The sequence below is a fragment of the Lepus europaeus genome, chromosome 21 (assembly GCF_033115175.1).
Source record: "Lepus europaeus isolate LE1 chromosome 21, mLepTim1.pri, whole genome shotgun sequence".
NCBI lineage: Eukaryota > Metazoa > Chordata > Mammalia > Lagomorpha > Leporidae > Lepus > Lepus europaeus.
Genome location: NC_084847.1, coordinates 57,028,813 through 57,047,441, shown reverse-complemented (window position 1 = coordinate 57,047,441; position 18,629 = coordinate 57,028,813). Strand labels below are relative to the sequence as shown.

Genomic DNA, 18,629 nt, shown 5'->3' with positions numbered 1-18,629 from the left:
CCCAAGTTTCCAGCTTGGGAAAACAGGTAGTTACATGAAACATTCAATAAACTAATGTTTTTCCAAATATGTAAACAAAATGACAAGACTACATTTGTGCCTGGCAAGTTCAACCTAAACCCACAGCTAGCTGGTCCGCACACAGAGCCCACGCACAGCTAGATGTGCTATGGTGGTGAACGGCAGGGTGCGTGCACGGAGCAGCAGGAAGCAGAAACGCTGCGTACCAGACACGAGTGCGGCAGGGAGAGCAGGTCTCACTTGCTCACTGCCTACAAGGAAACAGACTACTCCAACTTGGAAAATTCATCTAAAACGATAGTGTAAGAGTTTAACTGCAGCTTAACATGAAAACCACATGTGCGGTAGAAAGGAAGGCAGTTGGGAAGGGGGGAGAAGAGATGGAGCCAGAAGCAGGCTCACTGACCGCCCGCTGGGCGTGCCGGGGCTGTCCCTCGTGTTCCCTACAGATCTCCTGGCGCTTCACCGTGAGGGATCCTCCTGTGAATCTACAGAAAAATATTCCTCCTCTTCGACAGGACTAATCAAAAGCAGAGAAAGCCAGCTGGACGGGATATGCTTGCCCGAGCTTTTCCCGTCTCTACACATAACATTTACTGACGGATTCCGGCAAGTCACTTTAAAATAAACACTGGTTTGACATTCTTGGAGAAAATGCCTTTTTTGCCTATATTTTCAGAATTGGACTTGTCTATAGGCAGGTCATAGTCTGTGGAATGTACACAAATCCTCACCTGTGGAAACCAAACGGCCACCTAAGGGCAGTACTGGGTCTCAGTACTGGGACAGTACTGTATTAGCAAGGCTTCATTGAAGTACTGGCCATGCAACCCAAATCTAGTGCTTTGTGCCCCATGACCACGAGAGTCTGAGTTTCACATCATGGTTTAAAAAATACTAGTATCCCGTTTTTAATGAGACAACATACAAGCACATCCCTTGTGCATACAAGCAAAGGAAACAGAAAGGGGAGGCAAAAAGCTTCTTTTGTGTTAGGACAAATGATTGAGGACAGAGAGTAGGCTTTGTTAGCTCCAAGAAAATGTTTGATCGCTAATTGTACAGTCTCTATAGTAATTTCACAGATAAAACCAATGTATCACATAGTGACCATGTCCCATGAAAACCAAAGGTTTACTAGTTACTGTGTTGATGTCAAATGTCTGCCCTCGGAGTGGACACTGCCTTCCAGAGGGTTACAGCCATCTCACAGGGCCTGAGCTAGATAACACTCAGTGCTTTCTCTGATGTATGGTACACTACTATGTAAGGGGACCCAACTTTCAGATTGTGATAAAAACCTCTTCGGGAAAGAACTGAAATTCATCCAGTTGAAAAATCTAAAATTAGTTCTAAAGTGCATCACTGGAATAAAAAATTCTGTTGGTTGGATTGGAAATTTTCCCAACAACGCATCAAGCATAAATGCAGTCCAGATGTCAGTCATGGATGTAAACACAGCTGGAGGTTTTCTTCTTTAAGGCGGCAGTCCTCTGCGGGAGTGAACGTACCTTCCGCTGGTGCTAAGTGACAGCACTCCTAGCTTCACTTACCAACCTGGAATCCTGGCCCAGATCAGCCATAAGGAAGTAACCAAATGAGCCGAAGTCCACTCTGAGTCCGCGCTGAGACGTCTGCTGGCCTCCTCCTCCTTCTCTGGGATGAGAAGGCAGCAGGCTGAGCTGGCAGACACCGTGCACGGGCCCTGGCAGTCGTCTCCATCCAGTCCGCCTGCCTGACTGGAATTCCTGATAACAGCAGTAGGGCTGGCAGGACAGGGATCAAGGGAAGATCTGTGCTGGACGACTCCTGAGAGGCCAACAGAGAAGCTGCCTGCTGAACACTTCCACCTCATCTGCAGTTGTCTCTCCTGGGTTGCTCCACTCGTGTTCTCACTTCTACACCTCCTTTTCTGTGAGGTCAGTGTCCCTAGATGCCTACTATGGGGTTAGGGATGCTGGTTGCTGCATTTCCTGCAGGTATGGGGGGATGGCTCACCAGACACGTTGAAGAAACGACTCTGGTGACGGTGGGCTTTGGTTGTGAGGCAGTCTGAGGGCCACCCTCACTCAGCACAGCCCCGGCGCCTTCGCTGGGACTCACGGGTTGCGAGGCAACCTCAGAAGGCTGCGTGCTGCTGCCCAGAGACACTGACAGGACAGCCGGGGCAGGGCTGCTTCTGCCCGGGCAGCTGCCCGTCACGAGGCCAGTCGGCGAAGGCACGGGCATGCTGCTCTCACTGTCAGTACCGAGGCTGCTGTCACTCACAGCTGTCAATCTGATGCCCTCAGCAGGGTGTTTCTTCTTCTGTAGCACATGATTGGGTAGCAGCTGATGAAGTTCTTTTCTTCTTAAATGCATTGCGGCAATTTTCATATCCATTTCAAACATCTTACTATTGATTGCCTGCCTATACACTGTATCTGTGAAAGACTGAATATCATAGGTGAGGTCAATACTGAGAACTTCAGAGTTTTCTGGCTTCTTTAAGACGAGCCCAATCACCCACATCGTACGAAACTCCTCCTTGTCAGGGTTCTCTTTGGGTGCTGGAAATGACTGTGGGTTCACATGGGCCAGCGTAATGAATTCATTCTTCTCCAAGCTCCCAACCAGGATCCGAATCTTGGATTCCACCAAGCCCACCCACTCCAGGTGCTGTTTCTCCGTTGGCGCACTTGCCAAAAGTACAATATAATGCTTGTACTTTTGAAAGAAGCTTGGAGCTTCAAAAAGTTTGGACCACTCTGCCTTATTCAGCAAGATTTCATGCGTGATAGCAAGCCCTTGTTTGAACTCCTCAATCATGACCATCCTGGTGGAGACGGACACGTTGTAGGTGGAGTTCTGCTGGGGATATGCCGGGGTAATTATGGGCATTAGATGGTACCTATCACTGGGGTTCACTCTGGGGTCCCAAACAGGCAAATTCAGATTCCGCTCCTCGGGCTCTTTCAGCAACACCGGGTTTGGCCATTCCCATTCGGAGAACACCAAGAAAAATTTACGTACAAGAGTTGATGCCACCGCATTCGGATACAGCTGGCAAGTTCTCGCTACCAGCATAGCCCAGGAAACACCTCCAAGGAAACCTAATATATTGGAGTAGATATTGTGGCATTTGGCCCACAGTTTGATGGCTCTCAGAGTTAACCTGAAGTTGTCAATGTCCGGTACCAGATGTAAAATCTCATCAGTTACCCGGCAACCATTAAGACTTCTTATGCATCGGATATCTAAGTTTTTAAGCAAACTGTCGTCTCTCAGGTCCAGATCTTCCGGAATGGTCTGCAGGGCTAACCTCGCAAACAAGATGTCGATCTCCACCCCGTCGAAACACAGCTTGATGACTGGGACGAACGCCTCCTCCACGGCCCTTAAGTCTCTGACTTCTTCCCGCAGCTTCAGCTTGTCGTAGAAGGAGGTGAAGAAGTCGCTGCGATCCACGTGCCTGGGCGCCACGCACAGCGCGTCGATGTCGGCGCCCTTGGTGTGCACCCCCAGCCGGTAGGAGCCGAAGGTGAACAGCCGCCCGCCCACGCTCCCGACCACGGCTTCCGGGAGGCTCCTGCTCTCGCTGACCTCTCGGATCCATTCCTTGACCAGACTGTTCAGCTTCTCCAGAATCAGAATCCTGCTCTGCAGCTCCTCCTCCTCCTCGAACACGCCGAAGGGCCGCAGGGTCTCGATCAGCTTCTGGGTGAGCGCGCAGTCGGTCTCCTTGGGGGCGGCCAGGCTGATGGGCGACGAGATGCCATAGCGCTTCTCCGGGGGCGCCGCCGCGCCCGGGGCCGGCACCGGGAACGGCATCATCGCTAGCGCCGGCCCCGCCGGGGCCCTTCCGCCCCCGCCCCAGCCTCCGCGGCGGCCGCCCGGGGCATGATCCGAGGAGGCGGGAGGGGCGGCGCTCTTCCAGCCCTGGTGGACCCCGCTCCGCGGCCGCGGCCTCAAGCGCTTCGCCTCCTTCCCCTCGGGGCCAACATGGCGCCGGGGCTCGGCGGCAGCGCTCAGGAGCAACCGCGCACGCGCGCGCCTGCGCACCGGCCTCGCCCCCCCCCTGGGGGGCAGAGCCCACGGGCGGGGCCGGCCAGACGGCCAGGGCGGGAGGGGCGGGCCGGCCACCGCACCGCACGTGCGGCTGCGTCCCAGGGCCGTCTGCGCGGCCACACGGTCGCCCCGCTCGGTCCCGGGGCCGTCTGCGCGGCCACACGGTCGCCCCGCTCTGTCCCGGGGCCGTCTGCGCGGCCACACGGTCGCCCCGCTCGGTCCCGGGGCCGTCTGCGCGGCCGTGGTCGCCCCGCTCGGTCCCGGGGCCGTCTGCGCGGCCGTGGTCGCCCCGCTCCGCGCGTTCCTTTGCTTGCTCTGATCTCAGACGTGCTTCCTCTCGGGGCACCCCGCTCAGATCCCTCCATGGTGTGAGCCCCTGGCCTGGGCTCGCCCCGGGCCCCGTGCAGTCCTCACGGAACCTGGGGCCCTGCTGCCCACCCACTGCATCAGGTCGCCCCAGGCCGGACGTGCCGGCAGCCTGCGCCTCGTGGCCCCGAATATCCTCGGCAAATTCTCTGCACTGCTCTGCATTTAGACGCCCGGTCCTGGCATCGCTGTGCATCCACATCAGCTCCGCCTGCGCCGCCGGAAGCACCGTGCGGACCGCACATGTTCCCGCCTCCCGGGGTGGCACCTGCTCCTTCGTGTTTCCCTTCTACCTTAGGTGGCGTCAAACGTGTGTAGTCCTGACTGATCGGCGAGACCAGGTCCTAACGCTCTCACAACTATCTCTACAGCTTACTGTCTTCACAGACTCGGTACAGCGACGTCAGCGCCTGCTCCTCTCTGGTGAGGCATGGGTGCCTGTGTACAGGTTGTCCTCCCAGACGGGATTCCTGTTGCTGCGCCTGAGCCTCCTCCAGACCCCACTGAGACCAGACCACGCATGTCGCACCCGAGCCTCCCCCAGACCCCTGCACCATCAGACCACGCACACTGCCCTGAGCCTCCTCCACACCCCTGCACCGTCAGACCACGCACGCTGCACCTGAGCCTCCTCCACACCCCTGCACCGTCAGACCACAGCACGCCGCACCTGAGCCTCCTCCAGACCCCTGCACCGTCAGACCACGCACTCTGCACCTGAGCCTCCTTCACACCCCTGCACATCAGGACCACGCACTCTGCACCTGAGCCTCCTCCACACCCCTGTACATCAGGACCACGCACTCTGCACCCGAGCCTCCTCCACACCCCTGCACTGTCAGACCAGGCACGATGCACCCGAGCCTTCTCCACACCCCTGCACCGTCAGACCACGCACCCTGCACCTGAGCCTCCCCCAGACCCCTGCAGGGTCAGACCATGGACCCTGGAGCTGAATACCTTACAGATTATCCAGACATACAGGCAACACAATTTTGAACGCCAAACACATGCATGGGGAAGGATAGTTTTCAATATTAGGAAAGTCTTTAGTTTTTTCCTACACCCAGAGTCTTAAGTCAAGAAAGATGATCTTCAGGCCGACGCTTGGCCTGGCGGCTAAGCTACCAGTCAGGATGCCCAGTCTCCACTCCACTGCTGAGTCCAGCGTGATGCTCACCATGGCGCGCATGCTTGGGTCCCCGGCACCCACGGGAGAGGCCTGCAGTGAGTTCCTACTCAGCTTTGGCCTGGCCCAGCGCCACCCTCATGGGCGTTTGGAAAGTGAGCCAATGGACAGGAGAGTGCTGGTGCATGCTCTCTGCTCCACCCGGCCAACCCCCAGCTCGGTCTCTCAAATTACAAAGAAAAACAAGGTTTAGGCTGGCTTTGTCATCTCCTTGACCAGGAGGCAGTTCTCCCTTTCCTGCTGCACTCATGTAGTGCCCCACAGGGGCCTCAGCTCTAACTCCCGACCTTTCAGGGCTCCAGGGCTTGCTCTCTCTTCCTGGGAGACCTAAACTTCACTTTATTAGTTGCCAAGACTGGGGTGCCTGAGGGCAATCACCAGTTCCTAATCAGCTAGGGTTTGGGGCTTCACCCCCAGGGTTTCCTTCATGCTCCGGGGCACCCGGTCGCGCACTGGAAGATGGCGATTTCTTATATTTATGCAGAACTTCCAGGCACATTACACAGAAGGGTTTTCCAGGATAAGTAACTCCACATACTGCTTGAAATTTAAGTGCTGCTTTCCAGCTCATTTCAATTTGGCTGGCGTGCTCAGTCCCAGAAAAGCTATCAGAAAGGCTTTGGCGACATCCACACTGACCAACCCAGCGGCCCAGCAGCCCGATCTTAGCTCTGTGACCCCTCTCTCCCTGCCACCCTCTACGCCCCGGCCCACTGCTCGGTCAGATTTGCGGACTTCCTCCCCATCACCTCGCCCCTGCTGGGCGGAGGAGGGACTTCTTTCTGCCAAGGACCATCTGGATGTTTATAAGGTCATTCACAGGCCATCCACGATCACCAACCTGAAAATCAGCCTGCTGCACACTTGCTGAATCTCGAGTCCTGCTGCATTTGCCTTGGCAGGGCCAGACCAAATGATCTCGTGGGCCTGACGTGGCCTGTGGCTGGATGTTCCCACCCTGCATGGAGTCCACCAGTCTCCCTGCTGAGCCTGCCTCTCTTAGTGCATGGGCATGCACTGCCTGGATAAGCCACCCATTCCCACAGCTTCTATTTTTATTTTTTTAAGATTTTATTTATTTGAGCAGGTGCTGTGGCGCAGCGGGTTAACACCCTGGCCTGAAGCACCAGCATCCCATATGGGCGCTGGTTCTAGTCCCGGCTGCTCCTCTTCTGATCCAGCTCTCTGCTGTGGCCTGGGAAAGCAGTAGAAGATGGACCAAGTGCTTGGGCCCCTGCACTCGTGCAGGAGACCTGGAAGAAGCTCCTGGCTCCTGGCTTCAGCTCGGCGCAGCTCCAGCTATGGCTGCCAACTGGGGAGTGAACCCGCGGATGGAAGCTCTTTCTCTCTCTCTGCCTCTCCTCTCTCTGTGTAACTTTGACTTTCAAATAAATAAATAAATCTTTTAAAAAATATATTAAAAAAATATTTCATTTATTTGAAAGAGTTATAGGGAGAAGCAGAGACAGAGAGAGGTCTTCCATCTGCTGGTTCACTCCCCAGATGGCTGCAATGGCCAGAGCTGCACCAATCCAAAACCAGGAGCCAAGGCTTCTTCTGGGTCTCCCACGCGGGTGCAGGGGCCCAAGGAGTTGGACCATCCTTTGCTGCTTTCTGAGGCCACAGCAGAGAGCTGGATCGGAAGTGGAGCAGCCAGGACTCAAACCTGCACCCACATGGGATGCCAGCACTGCAGGTTGGGGCCTTAACCCACTGCACCACAGTGCCAGCCCTTCTCACAGCTTTTATTTTTTAAAAAACATTTATTTATTTATTTGAAAGTCAGCGTTACATAGAGACAGGAGAGAAAGAGAAGCCAGGAGCTTCTTCCGGTTCTCCCACGCAGGTGCAGGTGCCTAAGGACTTGAGCCATCTTCTGCTTTCCCAGGCCATAGCAGAGAGCTGGATCAGAAGTGGAGCAGTCGGTCCCGAACCAGCGCCCATATGGGATGCTGGCACTTCAGGCCAGGGTGTTAACCCACTGCGCCTCAGCGCCAGACCCTCTCACAGCTTTTAAAGACCACCTCCTGACAGACAAGTGTTTATAACCAGATTTTCTGGTCTCCTAACCTATGTGGCTGTTCCTGTTTGCCACCTCCTGATGGTACAACTTCCTCTCAGCTAGAGCCGGCACATGGCACAGTTACCAGCATGGCTACCAGTATCACTCTCATCAGCAACTCTGGCCTCACCTGCAAACTGCACCCTTGTATCGTTTTATGTTTCCTGTTGGTGTTTTGTCTTTTGCTCATCTTTAGACAGTCATCATTTAGTCTAGTTATTCAGCACATCACTTGTAGACATGGCAAACTGAGTGCACTGTCTAAAACCATGCGAGACTCGCCATGACTTAAGCACATCTCCAACAATCTCTCAACCAACATGACGGGTCACCGCCGGGAACCAGCAGATATTAACACGGCTTAACTGTAGTAACGCAGCCCTCAGTGCTTCTTGGAAACCCTTCGATGTGTTGACAGGACAAAGCAGGATCTCCACATTCATGTAACCGAATGCAACACAGTACATGGTATTAAAGTTTATCTAAACAGTGTGCTCGGGAGAACAGGAATTCTCCATTCCATACAGTCCAACCTGTCTTCCCTTCCCTGTAGTGTTTGCGCGTCTAAGTCTCCCTTAGGAAACAGTTCTCTTTTTTCAACCTTTGCCATCCAGGCCTTCAATGCGTTTGGAATGAGAATTCAATTTTACTTTTCTCCATATAATGAAGCTAACTGTCCCAACACTGTTTATAAAATCCTTCACCCAGGATCTGTGATGCGTTCTCTGTATCCCACCACAGTCCCATGGCACATTGCGCTGCTTTGTCCTGTTGTGTTCCCTGTCTGTTCCTGCCCCTAAAACCAGAACAAGCGCAGCTTTATAACGTCTTCACGCCTCTAAAAGCAAGCCCACCCACCCTTGACTGTGGTTCCAACCCATCAGGGGTGTCAGTGAATCTGTGTCTTTCACAAAAGTGGACACCATGTCAGTGCCAGGGCCACAGAGCGAAGAGGCTGGGTTATGGCCTGGTTTACTGCCCGCACTCCGTGTATCTCCAAAACCCCAGGCAGCATCTCCGCACGTCAGCCCTCCAAACAACCGAGTGTACTGCCTACAGCCACTAGAGACGCTACTCGATATAACCTCAGCACATGCCCAAGAACCTTCCAACCAACATTACAGGTCACCGCCGGAACCAGCAGATATTAACACGGCTTAACTGTAGTAACGCAGCCCTCAGTGCTTCTTGGAAACCCTTCGATGTGTTCGGGACAAAGCAGGATCTCCACATTCATGCAACCAAACATAAAACATAGGCCACTTTTTCATACAGCTAGAAAGCAAATGCTAACTAACAATTTTTTTTTTTAAATATACTTCTTAAGTCAATTTCAAAAAAAAAAAAAAACTGTGAGGCAGCTCTGGAAGACTTGAGTTGTGATGTTTAGTCTATAAGATCACTAGCTACACCTGACAACCAAAAGCATAATTTTCACATTTTGAATATCCCAATTTGGGATCAAATGCTAAGGAAAACTGAGAATTCTGAAACTGGGATAACAGACCTTGAGAGTTGAGGAATCTCTGGAATTTTCTCCACCTGCTCACGCCCATGCCCTCAACCTGATGCCACATGGAAGGCCCGAAGCCCTCCTAAGATAGCCCACTCCACTCTGCAGGCACACGCCCACGCCAGCCAAAGCTCCTCCCTGTGGGAGAGCTGTCAGAAGAATCCAGTGGAGTCACTTGTGTCAAACCCTAACATACAACCGTAAGATAAACAAAGCAGGAGGTCTTTTGGTGTGCCCCGGATAAAATGACCTAGCAGGAGAACCCTGGCACAATCACAACCTCGGCCCAACGACTGCCCGTCCAACCGTGAACCAGCCCTGCCCTTCCTACAGCTCTTTGTAGCCAAGGACGACTGCTCGCTAACGGCGTGTGCAGCCCCGCTCATCTCACCCTGTCCCCCCGCACCCACACCCACTACCAGGAACACCCGCCTCGGTCAACCCGTCTGTTGCATGCCACATCTAACACTCCCCACGTTCTCGGTGTCAACACTAAACACCCCCGGTCACTGGTCACTGGCTCCATCACCTGCCTGCTGTTCAGCTCGGCCACTCGGGGGGGCGGGGGGGGGCAGGGGGGGAGCTGCCAACCAGCTCTAGGGGAGCCAGCGCTTCTCTGGTGTAACTGAAGGGTATCAGCTTTCCAAAAAGTCTAACCAGTGGGCTGGAGGGTGACACCAGCTATGGGCCACTAATCGCCCAATCTCATTTTTTCTCTCTTGCTGGGGAAGGCCCAGAAGTGTCTTTGAAGCTATCGCTTCTGTCGTCTCAGACGGGTTGAAAGGGTCTGGAGCTGCTTTATTTTGAGCACACCCTGCACGAACAAGCATTCCCACAGCGACTGTGAGCGACAGTGCCGAAAGGAGTCTCAGCCAAGAGGCTGTTCTTCCAGGACACTGCCCATCTTGTAACTTAAAGCCACGGAGCTGAAGCTGCGGTTCTAAGAAGTAGATTCACTGCAGAAAAAAGCACTTCAAAGACGACGCAGAGAGACTGGGGACTCCCAAGGGCAGACCCAGAACGAGCACGTGTAGGCGACGGTGGCGGCTTCCTGGGAGCAGCGGACTGGAGGTGCCCTGAGCTGTCTCCCGCGAAGAACAAGGTGGAAACAACGCAGAGCAACGCACACTTGCCACCACATGTGCCCCCACCAGCCACCTCCTCACAGGGCTCCAAGGAGAGGCGGAGGGCTCACACCGACTGTCAGACACTTCCCTGAGCAGCCCCAGGTGCAGTGCACGCCTGGGCGGCGCAGCCTCCCCCCTACACACCGCCCCACCTCCACTCCCTTCTCGTCCCGGAAGACAAAGGTCCCCTCTGGAGCCCAGACACACACGGAAGCTGAGACCACCCAAGGAACTTGTCTCCGTGCACCAGTCCCCCCGCCACGGGTATGTACTGAGCACCTACTGCAAACCCAGCACCAGTACTGCTGCCACGGCGTCCTGGCCTCTGCTTACCTACAGAGCTAACCTGTAAAACGCAGCCTGTCTGCTGATGGGAGCACCCCAGAGCAAAGGGGCTGCCCGGCCTCCTGCGGCCTCCGGGAAGGCCGTGCAGGACGTCCCCGAGGCACAGCCCCTCTCCCAGTCCTAAACCTTAATGGAAGATCACAGCCACTGTCGGGGGCTGATGGCTGCTGCGGACCCGACCCCACAGGAGGCGCCAGGTAGGGCCAACAAACCAAGCTCCTCGGGCCAGTCCAGGCAGCTACGCCCACTGCAGCAGCCTCACTGGAGGGCAGGTCTGCCCCTGGGGAACACGCGGCACTCTGTGGAGACGTGTTTGGCTGTGACAGCGAGGGGAAGGGACAGGAGGCCAGGGAGCCAGCTCAGCAGCCCCCAGATGTGACCGAGACTGAACCTGTGAAAGGCAGCATGGGGCGGGGGGAGGGGGTGGAGGATGGCGGGAACCTCCCACAGCCCCTCCTGTGCGCACCAAGCCCTTCTCCCATTCTCCCCAAGCACTGACAAAAACCACATGGCCCACGTCTCCCTCCCTGGGGCGAGCAGTGACTGGGCCCCAGGGGCTGAGCACCAGCCTTCCAGGAAGGCACCGAGAGCCACTCTGCAGCGTGTGCCGCAACCCCTCCTCCCCAGAACCCAGGTGGGCCCGAGGTGAAGCGATGCAGGCGGCCATGAATCGGCCACGCTTATGGAAAACAAACCCCAAAGAGCTTTGTGCACTGCCCCCTGCCCGGATGACTGAGAAATGGGTGGATCCTGACGTCAGCACTCTCCCTGCTGCCCTCAGCTCGGACATCAGAGCCCCAGGCACCCACTCCCAGCTGCCACCCAGCTCCAAGGAACCCCAGGACCCGTGCCCTCACCCTGCTGAACTTCTTCTACGTGCCCCAGCTGCCTCTGCTCCTGGAATGAAGAAAACATTCTCACAGCGTCCCGCCACCTCCCCTGCACTCTCACACACACACACACACACTCACACACACATACACACTCACACCCACTCTCACACACTCACAGATACACACTCACACACTCAGACACACACGCCCATGTACAGACACACACTCAGACACACACACGCCTATACACACTCACACACCCATACTCTCACACTCACGCTCACACACATGCTCACACATTCACACACCCATACACATACTCACACATATTCACACTTACACACATGCTCACACACTCACATTCACACACCCACATACACACACCCACATACTCACACAACCACTCTCACACTCACAAATTCACATACCCACACACATATACACACACACAATCACACACACTTGCTCACACACTCACACGCTCATACACTCACACACACGCCCACTCACACACACACTCATATACTCACACTCACATACACTCACACACATTCACATACACACCCACACTCACACATGCTCACTCACACACCCTCACACACACACACTCACATGCTCATACGCTCACACACACGCCCACTCACACACACTCATATACTCACACTCATATACTCACACTCACATATACTCACATTCACATACACACACACACATGCTCACTCACACACACACACACTCACATGCTCATACGCTCACACACACGCCCACACACACACTCTCATACACACACTCATATACTCACACTCACCCACACTCACACACATTCACATACACACCCACACTCACACACACACATGCTCACTCACACACACACACTCACATGCTCATACGCTCACACACATGCCCACACACACACTCTCATACACACACTCATATACTCACACTCACACTCCCACACACTCACAGGCAGGCGGGCCCTGCCCATCCCAGCACTTTTTCCAGATGAGGTCAGAACGTTCCCTCACGGAGGGGCAGGAGGCTCCACCTTCTTCCTTTGAGCAGAGAACACAGGGGACTTGCCCGCTGCCCGGCAGTGAGCCCTTCTGTCCATCTGTCCCTCCTTCTCCCGGCTCCCTCCCAGGATCCAGTGCCCACCTCTGCAGCACAGGGACTGCCTGGGGAGCACCACACTCCCCTCCCCCAGGGGACTCCACAGAGGCCAGAAACGCTGGGGAGAGGCCCCTCCCCTGCAGACCGGGGAGCCCGGGCCCTGCATCGCCTCAGCGGAGCAGCGACAGTCACCAGGCTGCTCGCGGGGACTCCATCTCCGCTCTCCCCAGAGGCAGGAGGCCGCTGTGCAGCAGGCTCCAGGGCAGCCTCGGCGGGCACTGCCACCTCCAGCCTGCACGTAGGGAAGTCTGTCCAAGTGGCTCAGAGCACGGCGGGGAGGGCCACAGGAAGGCCGCACCAGCCTCTGCCAAAGGGGAGCAGCTCAGGGCGCGAGGCTGGGGTGGGGACATTTCTGTGCCCTCACGTCACTGCACATGACAGCCAACTCAGGGCTCCTACCAAAACATTTGGGACCTGAAGTCAAACCCCGCCCTGGCTGCTGGGCCGGTGGGTCTCGGCAGGGCCGTCCTTGGCTGCCCTGGCCTGCACGCCGAGCTGGCTCAGCCCCCAGGCATATCCAGGGCCCGGCCTCCTACCAGACTCAGTGCAGCGATCACACGCTGGAGAGGTGGACAACACGGCTGTGAGGCACAGCAGTGACTGGACCACACCACGGAAGGAGGTCAGCAAGGAGGAACGGCTCCCTGGGGCCCGGGGGCCGCTCTGGGCAGGTAACAAAACCTCCTCTCGCCCCAACAAGTGGGTCAGTCGAACCGGTCAGCTTAATGCACTCTTTATTTCAAAGGTTTTGAGAAACGACCTCCCAGTTAAATAGGCCGTGAACAGCAGAACTTTCTCTGGCCTTGACTCACAGTAAAGGAACCACGGCGGGGTAGAGGCGGGGCTCACACCCCAGTCTCCCCCACATGAAGTCTGCCCCAGTGACCCACCCCAGCAGGCACCTCCCCCCACACACAGGATGCCGTACAGCAACCGAGCCCCTGCCACAGGCAGCCTGTCGCTGCTCTGTTCTGTCCTCTCGGCTGAGGACTTCTGTGATGGCCAAAGCATCACCTGTCCCCACGCAGAGGGCTGGCCTCTAGGCCACTCCTGTTCCCTGCGGTACGGATCTCCGACTTCACCAGAGGCCTTGGAGAACGAGGCCTGCTAGGGACCAAAGCCCTGTGCGTGGCAAGGTCAGGACGTACATCAAACCCAGCAAGCAGCAGGCCCTGGGGCAGAGGCAGGTGCCCGGTTGCAGGCCATCGGCGGCAGTTTGCCCGGGAGACTTTAGAACAACAGGAGAAGCAACTGCGAGTCGTCTGCTTCCCATGACCACGAGTGTCAGCAACTCTGACGGGTCCCAGGACGAGACGCCTTCCTGTAGAAGGACCTGGTGGGCTGCTGCCGTGGGCACCCAGAATCACCGTGAGCATCTGCAGGAGCGACAACACCACAGCTATGTCGTTCGGGGCCAGGTCGCACCGTGCTGTGCGCCCAGCTGCGACTCTGGAATCATCCCTAGTGTCCAGGAGAGGAAGCCAAGGCCAAATGCGGTGAGAGTAATCTGCCTGCATGGACAGTGAGCCACAGCCGCCCACAGCAGCCTTCAGCCCCGGAGCGGAGACACAGGCCCGGTCTGGCCCGAGAGTCCACGCCGCACACTTCCGCCTTCACACGTGGTCCCCCGAGTGCTCGCAGGCTCACGCGGGAAGCACATGTCACCCGCGGTCGGGCCATCAAGCCCCAGTCTCACTCAGGGCCATGTGAGCCAAGTCCACTTTGTCGTGTGGTCATTTTTCACAGTAAACAAAGAAAAAAATCAAATGTGTACACAATGTATGATCTAAAATACACTGAAGAATCTTTTGGTATTGGAAAACGTGGATTTTGTGGCTGTAACTATTCAAATAACTTCTTCCTCCCACCCACTGAATAATAACAACCGGACACAATGCAGACGCCCTGGCACAGCCACAGGGCGCTCCCCTGTCCCTGGCACTCCTCGGACAGGACACTCACCTACTTACTGCCTCTAGGCTGGGCCTCCGACAGCCCCGGGTACCCACACTCCACGGCATACCCTCAGGCACCCGGTCACTGCCAAGGCGGTGTAGCCTGGCAACACCACAAGCCACAGTCTCCGGCATGAAGGACTTTCTGTGACACATGTGCAGCCCTGCATTTAACAAGGCACACGCGCTTCTCTAGCCAGAGCAGGACGCTGGTCCCATGAAACCAAAGGATGGGTAGGTCCCAAACGGCACAAGGAGTATTAGGAGCCACCGCAGGGCACCGGACACAGGCTGCCTGTGGCACAGACTGACCACGACTCCCGGGACAGCTGAGCTACAACAGCGCACATGAAAAGGCATCTTCAGGCCCAAGCACAGGCCACCCTCACGGGCAGCCCCGCCCGCCCCTTGCCACCCACTGCTTCTCTGGAACCTCCCGTGCTTCCTCACCTGCCGTGACGGTGTCCACATCCTTGGCGGCCAGCTCTTCCACGTCTGACCGCTTTCTCAGCTCAAACCTCCGGGATAAACCTTCTCGGGGTTTCCACAACTCCTGGATCAAGAGGGGCTTCTCGTTATCCCCAAACACCCGGAAGCACTGGGCCTGCCAGCGCTGCCCCGGGCCCCCGGCCTGGCCCACCACGTCACACAGCACGTACTGGCTGGCGCTCTCAGGGTCCAGGGCGTAGCGCTCCAGCGCCTCCTTCACCAGCTCCTGGGCACTGGAGGCGCCCGTGGCCAGCACACTCTTGTAGTGGGTGCCCGTGCAGACACTGTCCCCAAACACCTTCAGGACCCCGGGGGCCGAGAGCTGCGTGGAGAGTTCGGCGGGGTCATCAGTGGCACCCAGGCCAGAGAAGGAAGGGTCCAGGTCACGGTACTTGTGGCTCAGCGTCCGGGTTAGCATGCTGGACAACAGCTGGCCCTGCCGCTTCAGCTTGCTCTTGGTGGGCGGAGACATGATGAAGTGAGTCCCATAAAACATGGTGGGCGAGCCTTCCGGACACGGCTGCGGGCTTCAGCCAGAGGACGTGTAAAGGCGTTGGCCTGCGGGGACAGAGCAGGACAGGTCAACACCCACCCTCTAGCACCAAGAGCGCAGCAGACCCCAGCTCGTAACCACGGGCACACCGCCCTGGCCCGGTTCCGGCAGCGCCTGAGACAGGACAGGGCTGGAGCCCGCAGCAGCCGAGGCGCCCTTCGAGGAAAGCCGTTACCAGGAAGCATGACGAGGCCACGAGGGTGAGACGCGCTCTGCCGTGGGGCGCACATTTCTGAGAAGCGCAGGGCATGGTGCGCCAGGAACAGGGACGACAGCCGAGAGCGGGAAGGAGCGGTGGCTCCAGGTCACCCAGGGCAGGTCTAGCCCCAGCACGGCCAAAGCGGGGCACTCAACAATCTGCAGGCTGCATCGCTCCCATGCCAGTCCTCCTGTGGGAACTGCCACGAGCACTCGTGGAGCTAAGGCTGCGGGTACATCCCAGCCCATCCGCGTGGCGGTAAGCAGTCAGACGCCCCCAATGTGAACCTGAGAAAACGCCAGTCCTCGAGGGCTGGGAGGAGGGGCTTCCGTGGGCCGGCAGCGTCTGTCCACATGTCCCCGCGGCCACAGGGGACACAAAGGGCTCTTGCAGAGCCCAGGGAAGCCTGCCTGGAATGCATGCAATCCACCCACGTCCAGCCGCCCTCGGTCCTCTGCAGGCGCGGACGCTCAGCAAGCAGCCCTGGGAGGCGACAGCGTGTCATCAAATCCGGTTCTAATACCCCGGCTGCTCCAGGGGCTTAGGGCTCGAGATTATGGGCTCCCTGGCAAACCCCAGTGGAGCAGGAGGGCAGAGGAAAGGACAGACACCCTCAGCTTTGTAGCATCGAGGCCACGCCCCAGAACAGTGCAACGCCAACAAGCTGATCGCGTGCCTCCTGCTACGCCACAGCGCCAGCCTCAAACACTTTTCAAGAGTACTTGGAATCAGATGACAAACCTCTGCCCACAGCCTCTCACACCAGCACTTTCTTTTTTTAAAGATTTATGTATTTATTTGAAAGTCAGAGTTACAGAGAGGCAGACAGAAGTCTTCCATTCTGCTGGTTCACTCCACAGATGGCCGCAATAGCCAGAGCTGTCCCGATCCGAAGCCAGGAGCTTCTTCCAGGTCTCCCAAGCAGGTGCAGGGGCCCAAGGACTTGGGCCATCTTCTACTGCTTTCCCAGGCCACAGCAGAGAGCTGGATCAGAAGTGGAGCAGCCAGGACTTGAACCGGCGCCCATATGGGATGCCGGCACCACAGGTGGCGGCCTTACCCGCTACGCCACAGCACCAGCCCCATGCTGGACGATTTTTTTTTTTTTTTTTTGACAGGCAGAGTGGATAGTGAGAGAGAGAGAGACAGAGAGAAAGGTCTTCCTTTGCCGTTGGTTCACCCTCCAATGGCTGCTGCAGCCGGCGCATCTCGCTGATCTGAAGCCAGGAGCCAGGTGCTTCTCCTGGTCTCCCATGCGGGTGCAGGGCCCAAGGACTTGGGCCGTCCTCCACTGCCTTCCCGGGCCATAGCAGAGAGCTGGCCTGGAAGAGGGGCAACCGGGATAGAATCTGGCGACCCGACCGGGACTAGAACCCGGTGTGCTGGTGCCGCAAGGCGGAGGATTAGCCTGTTAAGCTACGGCGCCAGCCCATGCTGGACTTTCTAACCACCCCTGCGAGTCACGCAGCTCGGCTCTTGGAACTCCCACGTGTGCCTCCTGAGACCACCCCCACCCCGACCTGACCTGCCACAGGTGCCGGGCTTAAGCGGTCCCGTGGCAGTGGATTCCCCCACAGGGCCCCGAGCCAAGCCCACAGCGGCTGAGGGCACAGCCTCGGCCAGAGGCAGCCGTGGCTCAGGAAGCCCGTGCTTCTGCAGATGACGTCGGAATGGAGACTTAGCGCGATGCCAGAAGCTGCGGAAACCGTCTCCAGGCGAGAGGAGAGTCAGAGTAAACACGCGAGTTTCAAAGCCCAGATGCCGGGATACCCAGAACAGCTCGCGGGAAACGGGCACGGCGAGAAAAACGAACTGCGTGCGGGTTCCAGCCCTTCTGCACCACAACAAACAGATCTTTTAATTTTCTCTCCCGCAGGCTTTTCAAAGGCCCTTCCTAAGAGGGAAATCAAGTGTCTCTGGCACCCAGCAGTGGACGCAGCTTTTTAAGGTCTGACGTTGACAATTTGTCTGATGCTTGTTTACTTCATCTTATTGGAGAGGGAGAGGGAGAAGGGTACAGAGTGACTGTCCATCATCCGCGGGTACACTCTCCAAACCCCTGAACAGCAGGGCCTGGGCCAGGCAAAAGCCAGGAGCCCTCACCTGCATCCGGGTCTCCCCCACGGGCGAGAGGCCATGATCTATCTGCCGCTTCCCGGGGTGCAGGAGCAGGAAGCTGAACATGAAGCGGAGTAACAGACATCCTGGCAGGACGCGGAGGTGGACTGCAGGTGCCCCTCGAGCGTCTGCGCCAGCCCCGCTCATTCGGCTTAAAGGAAAAACAGGGTGCATCTTCAGCCCAGCGGCCGGGACACTCACGTCCCAGATGGGGAGGCCTGGTCTGAGCGCCAGCTGCTTCTCACGCACACCAAGGAGGCAGCCCGGCGACGGCTGGGGCCGGGGGTGCCCTCTGCACACTGAGCGGCGACGGCTCGGGCCGGGGGTGCCCTCTGCGCACTGAGCAGCGACGGCTCGGGCCGGGGGTGCCCTCTGCGCACTGAGCGGCGACGGCTCGGGTCGGGGGTGTCCTCTGCGCACTGAGCGGCGACGGCTCGGGCCGGGGGTGCCCTCTGCGCACTGAGCGGCCATGGCTCAGGCCAGGGGTGCCCTCTGCGCACTGAGCGGCGACGGCTCCAGCCGGGGGTGCCCTCTCTGGCCCAGGGGCTGCTGCAGGCATCTGGGGGCACGAACCAAGCAACAGCGGGGTGCACCCTCCCCTCATCTGCCTCCCCCCAAATAACAAAACAATATAAATAAGTC

The 18,629-nt window shown here is 57.2% G+C and overlaps 2 protein-coding genes across 2 annotated transcripts in view; both read right to left on the bottom strand.

The window, feature by feature from the left end:
* The window catches only part of RADIL (Rap associating with DIL domain), a 60,752-nt gene extending 45,102 nt beyond the window's left edge, over positions 1-15,650 (bottom strand). Inside the window, exon 1 of the mRNA XM_062179935.1 lies at positions 15,079-15,650. Coding sequence (XP_062035919.1) covers positions 15,079-15,613 — 535 coding nt within the window. The 5' untranslated portion in view covers positions 15,614-15,650. The remainder of the gene's footprint in view (positions 1-15,078) is intronic.
* Positions 1,893-3,834, bottom strand: PAPOLB (poly(A) polymerase beta). The gene has a single exon (XM_062180347.1). It carries the CDS (start codon positions 3,832-3,834, stop codon positions 1,951-1,953), a length of 1,884 nt encoding a protein of 627 aa, XP_062036331.1. The 3' UTR covers positions 1,893-1,950.
* Positions 15,651-18,629: the final 2,979 nt, after the last annotated feature.

Coding starts and splice junctions, on each gene's coding strand:
- PAPOLB (XM_062180347.1), bottom strand. CDS start 3,834: ATGATGCCGTTCCCGGTGCCGGCCCCGGGCGCGGCGGCGCCCCCGGAG.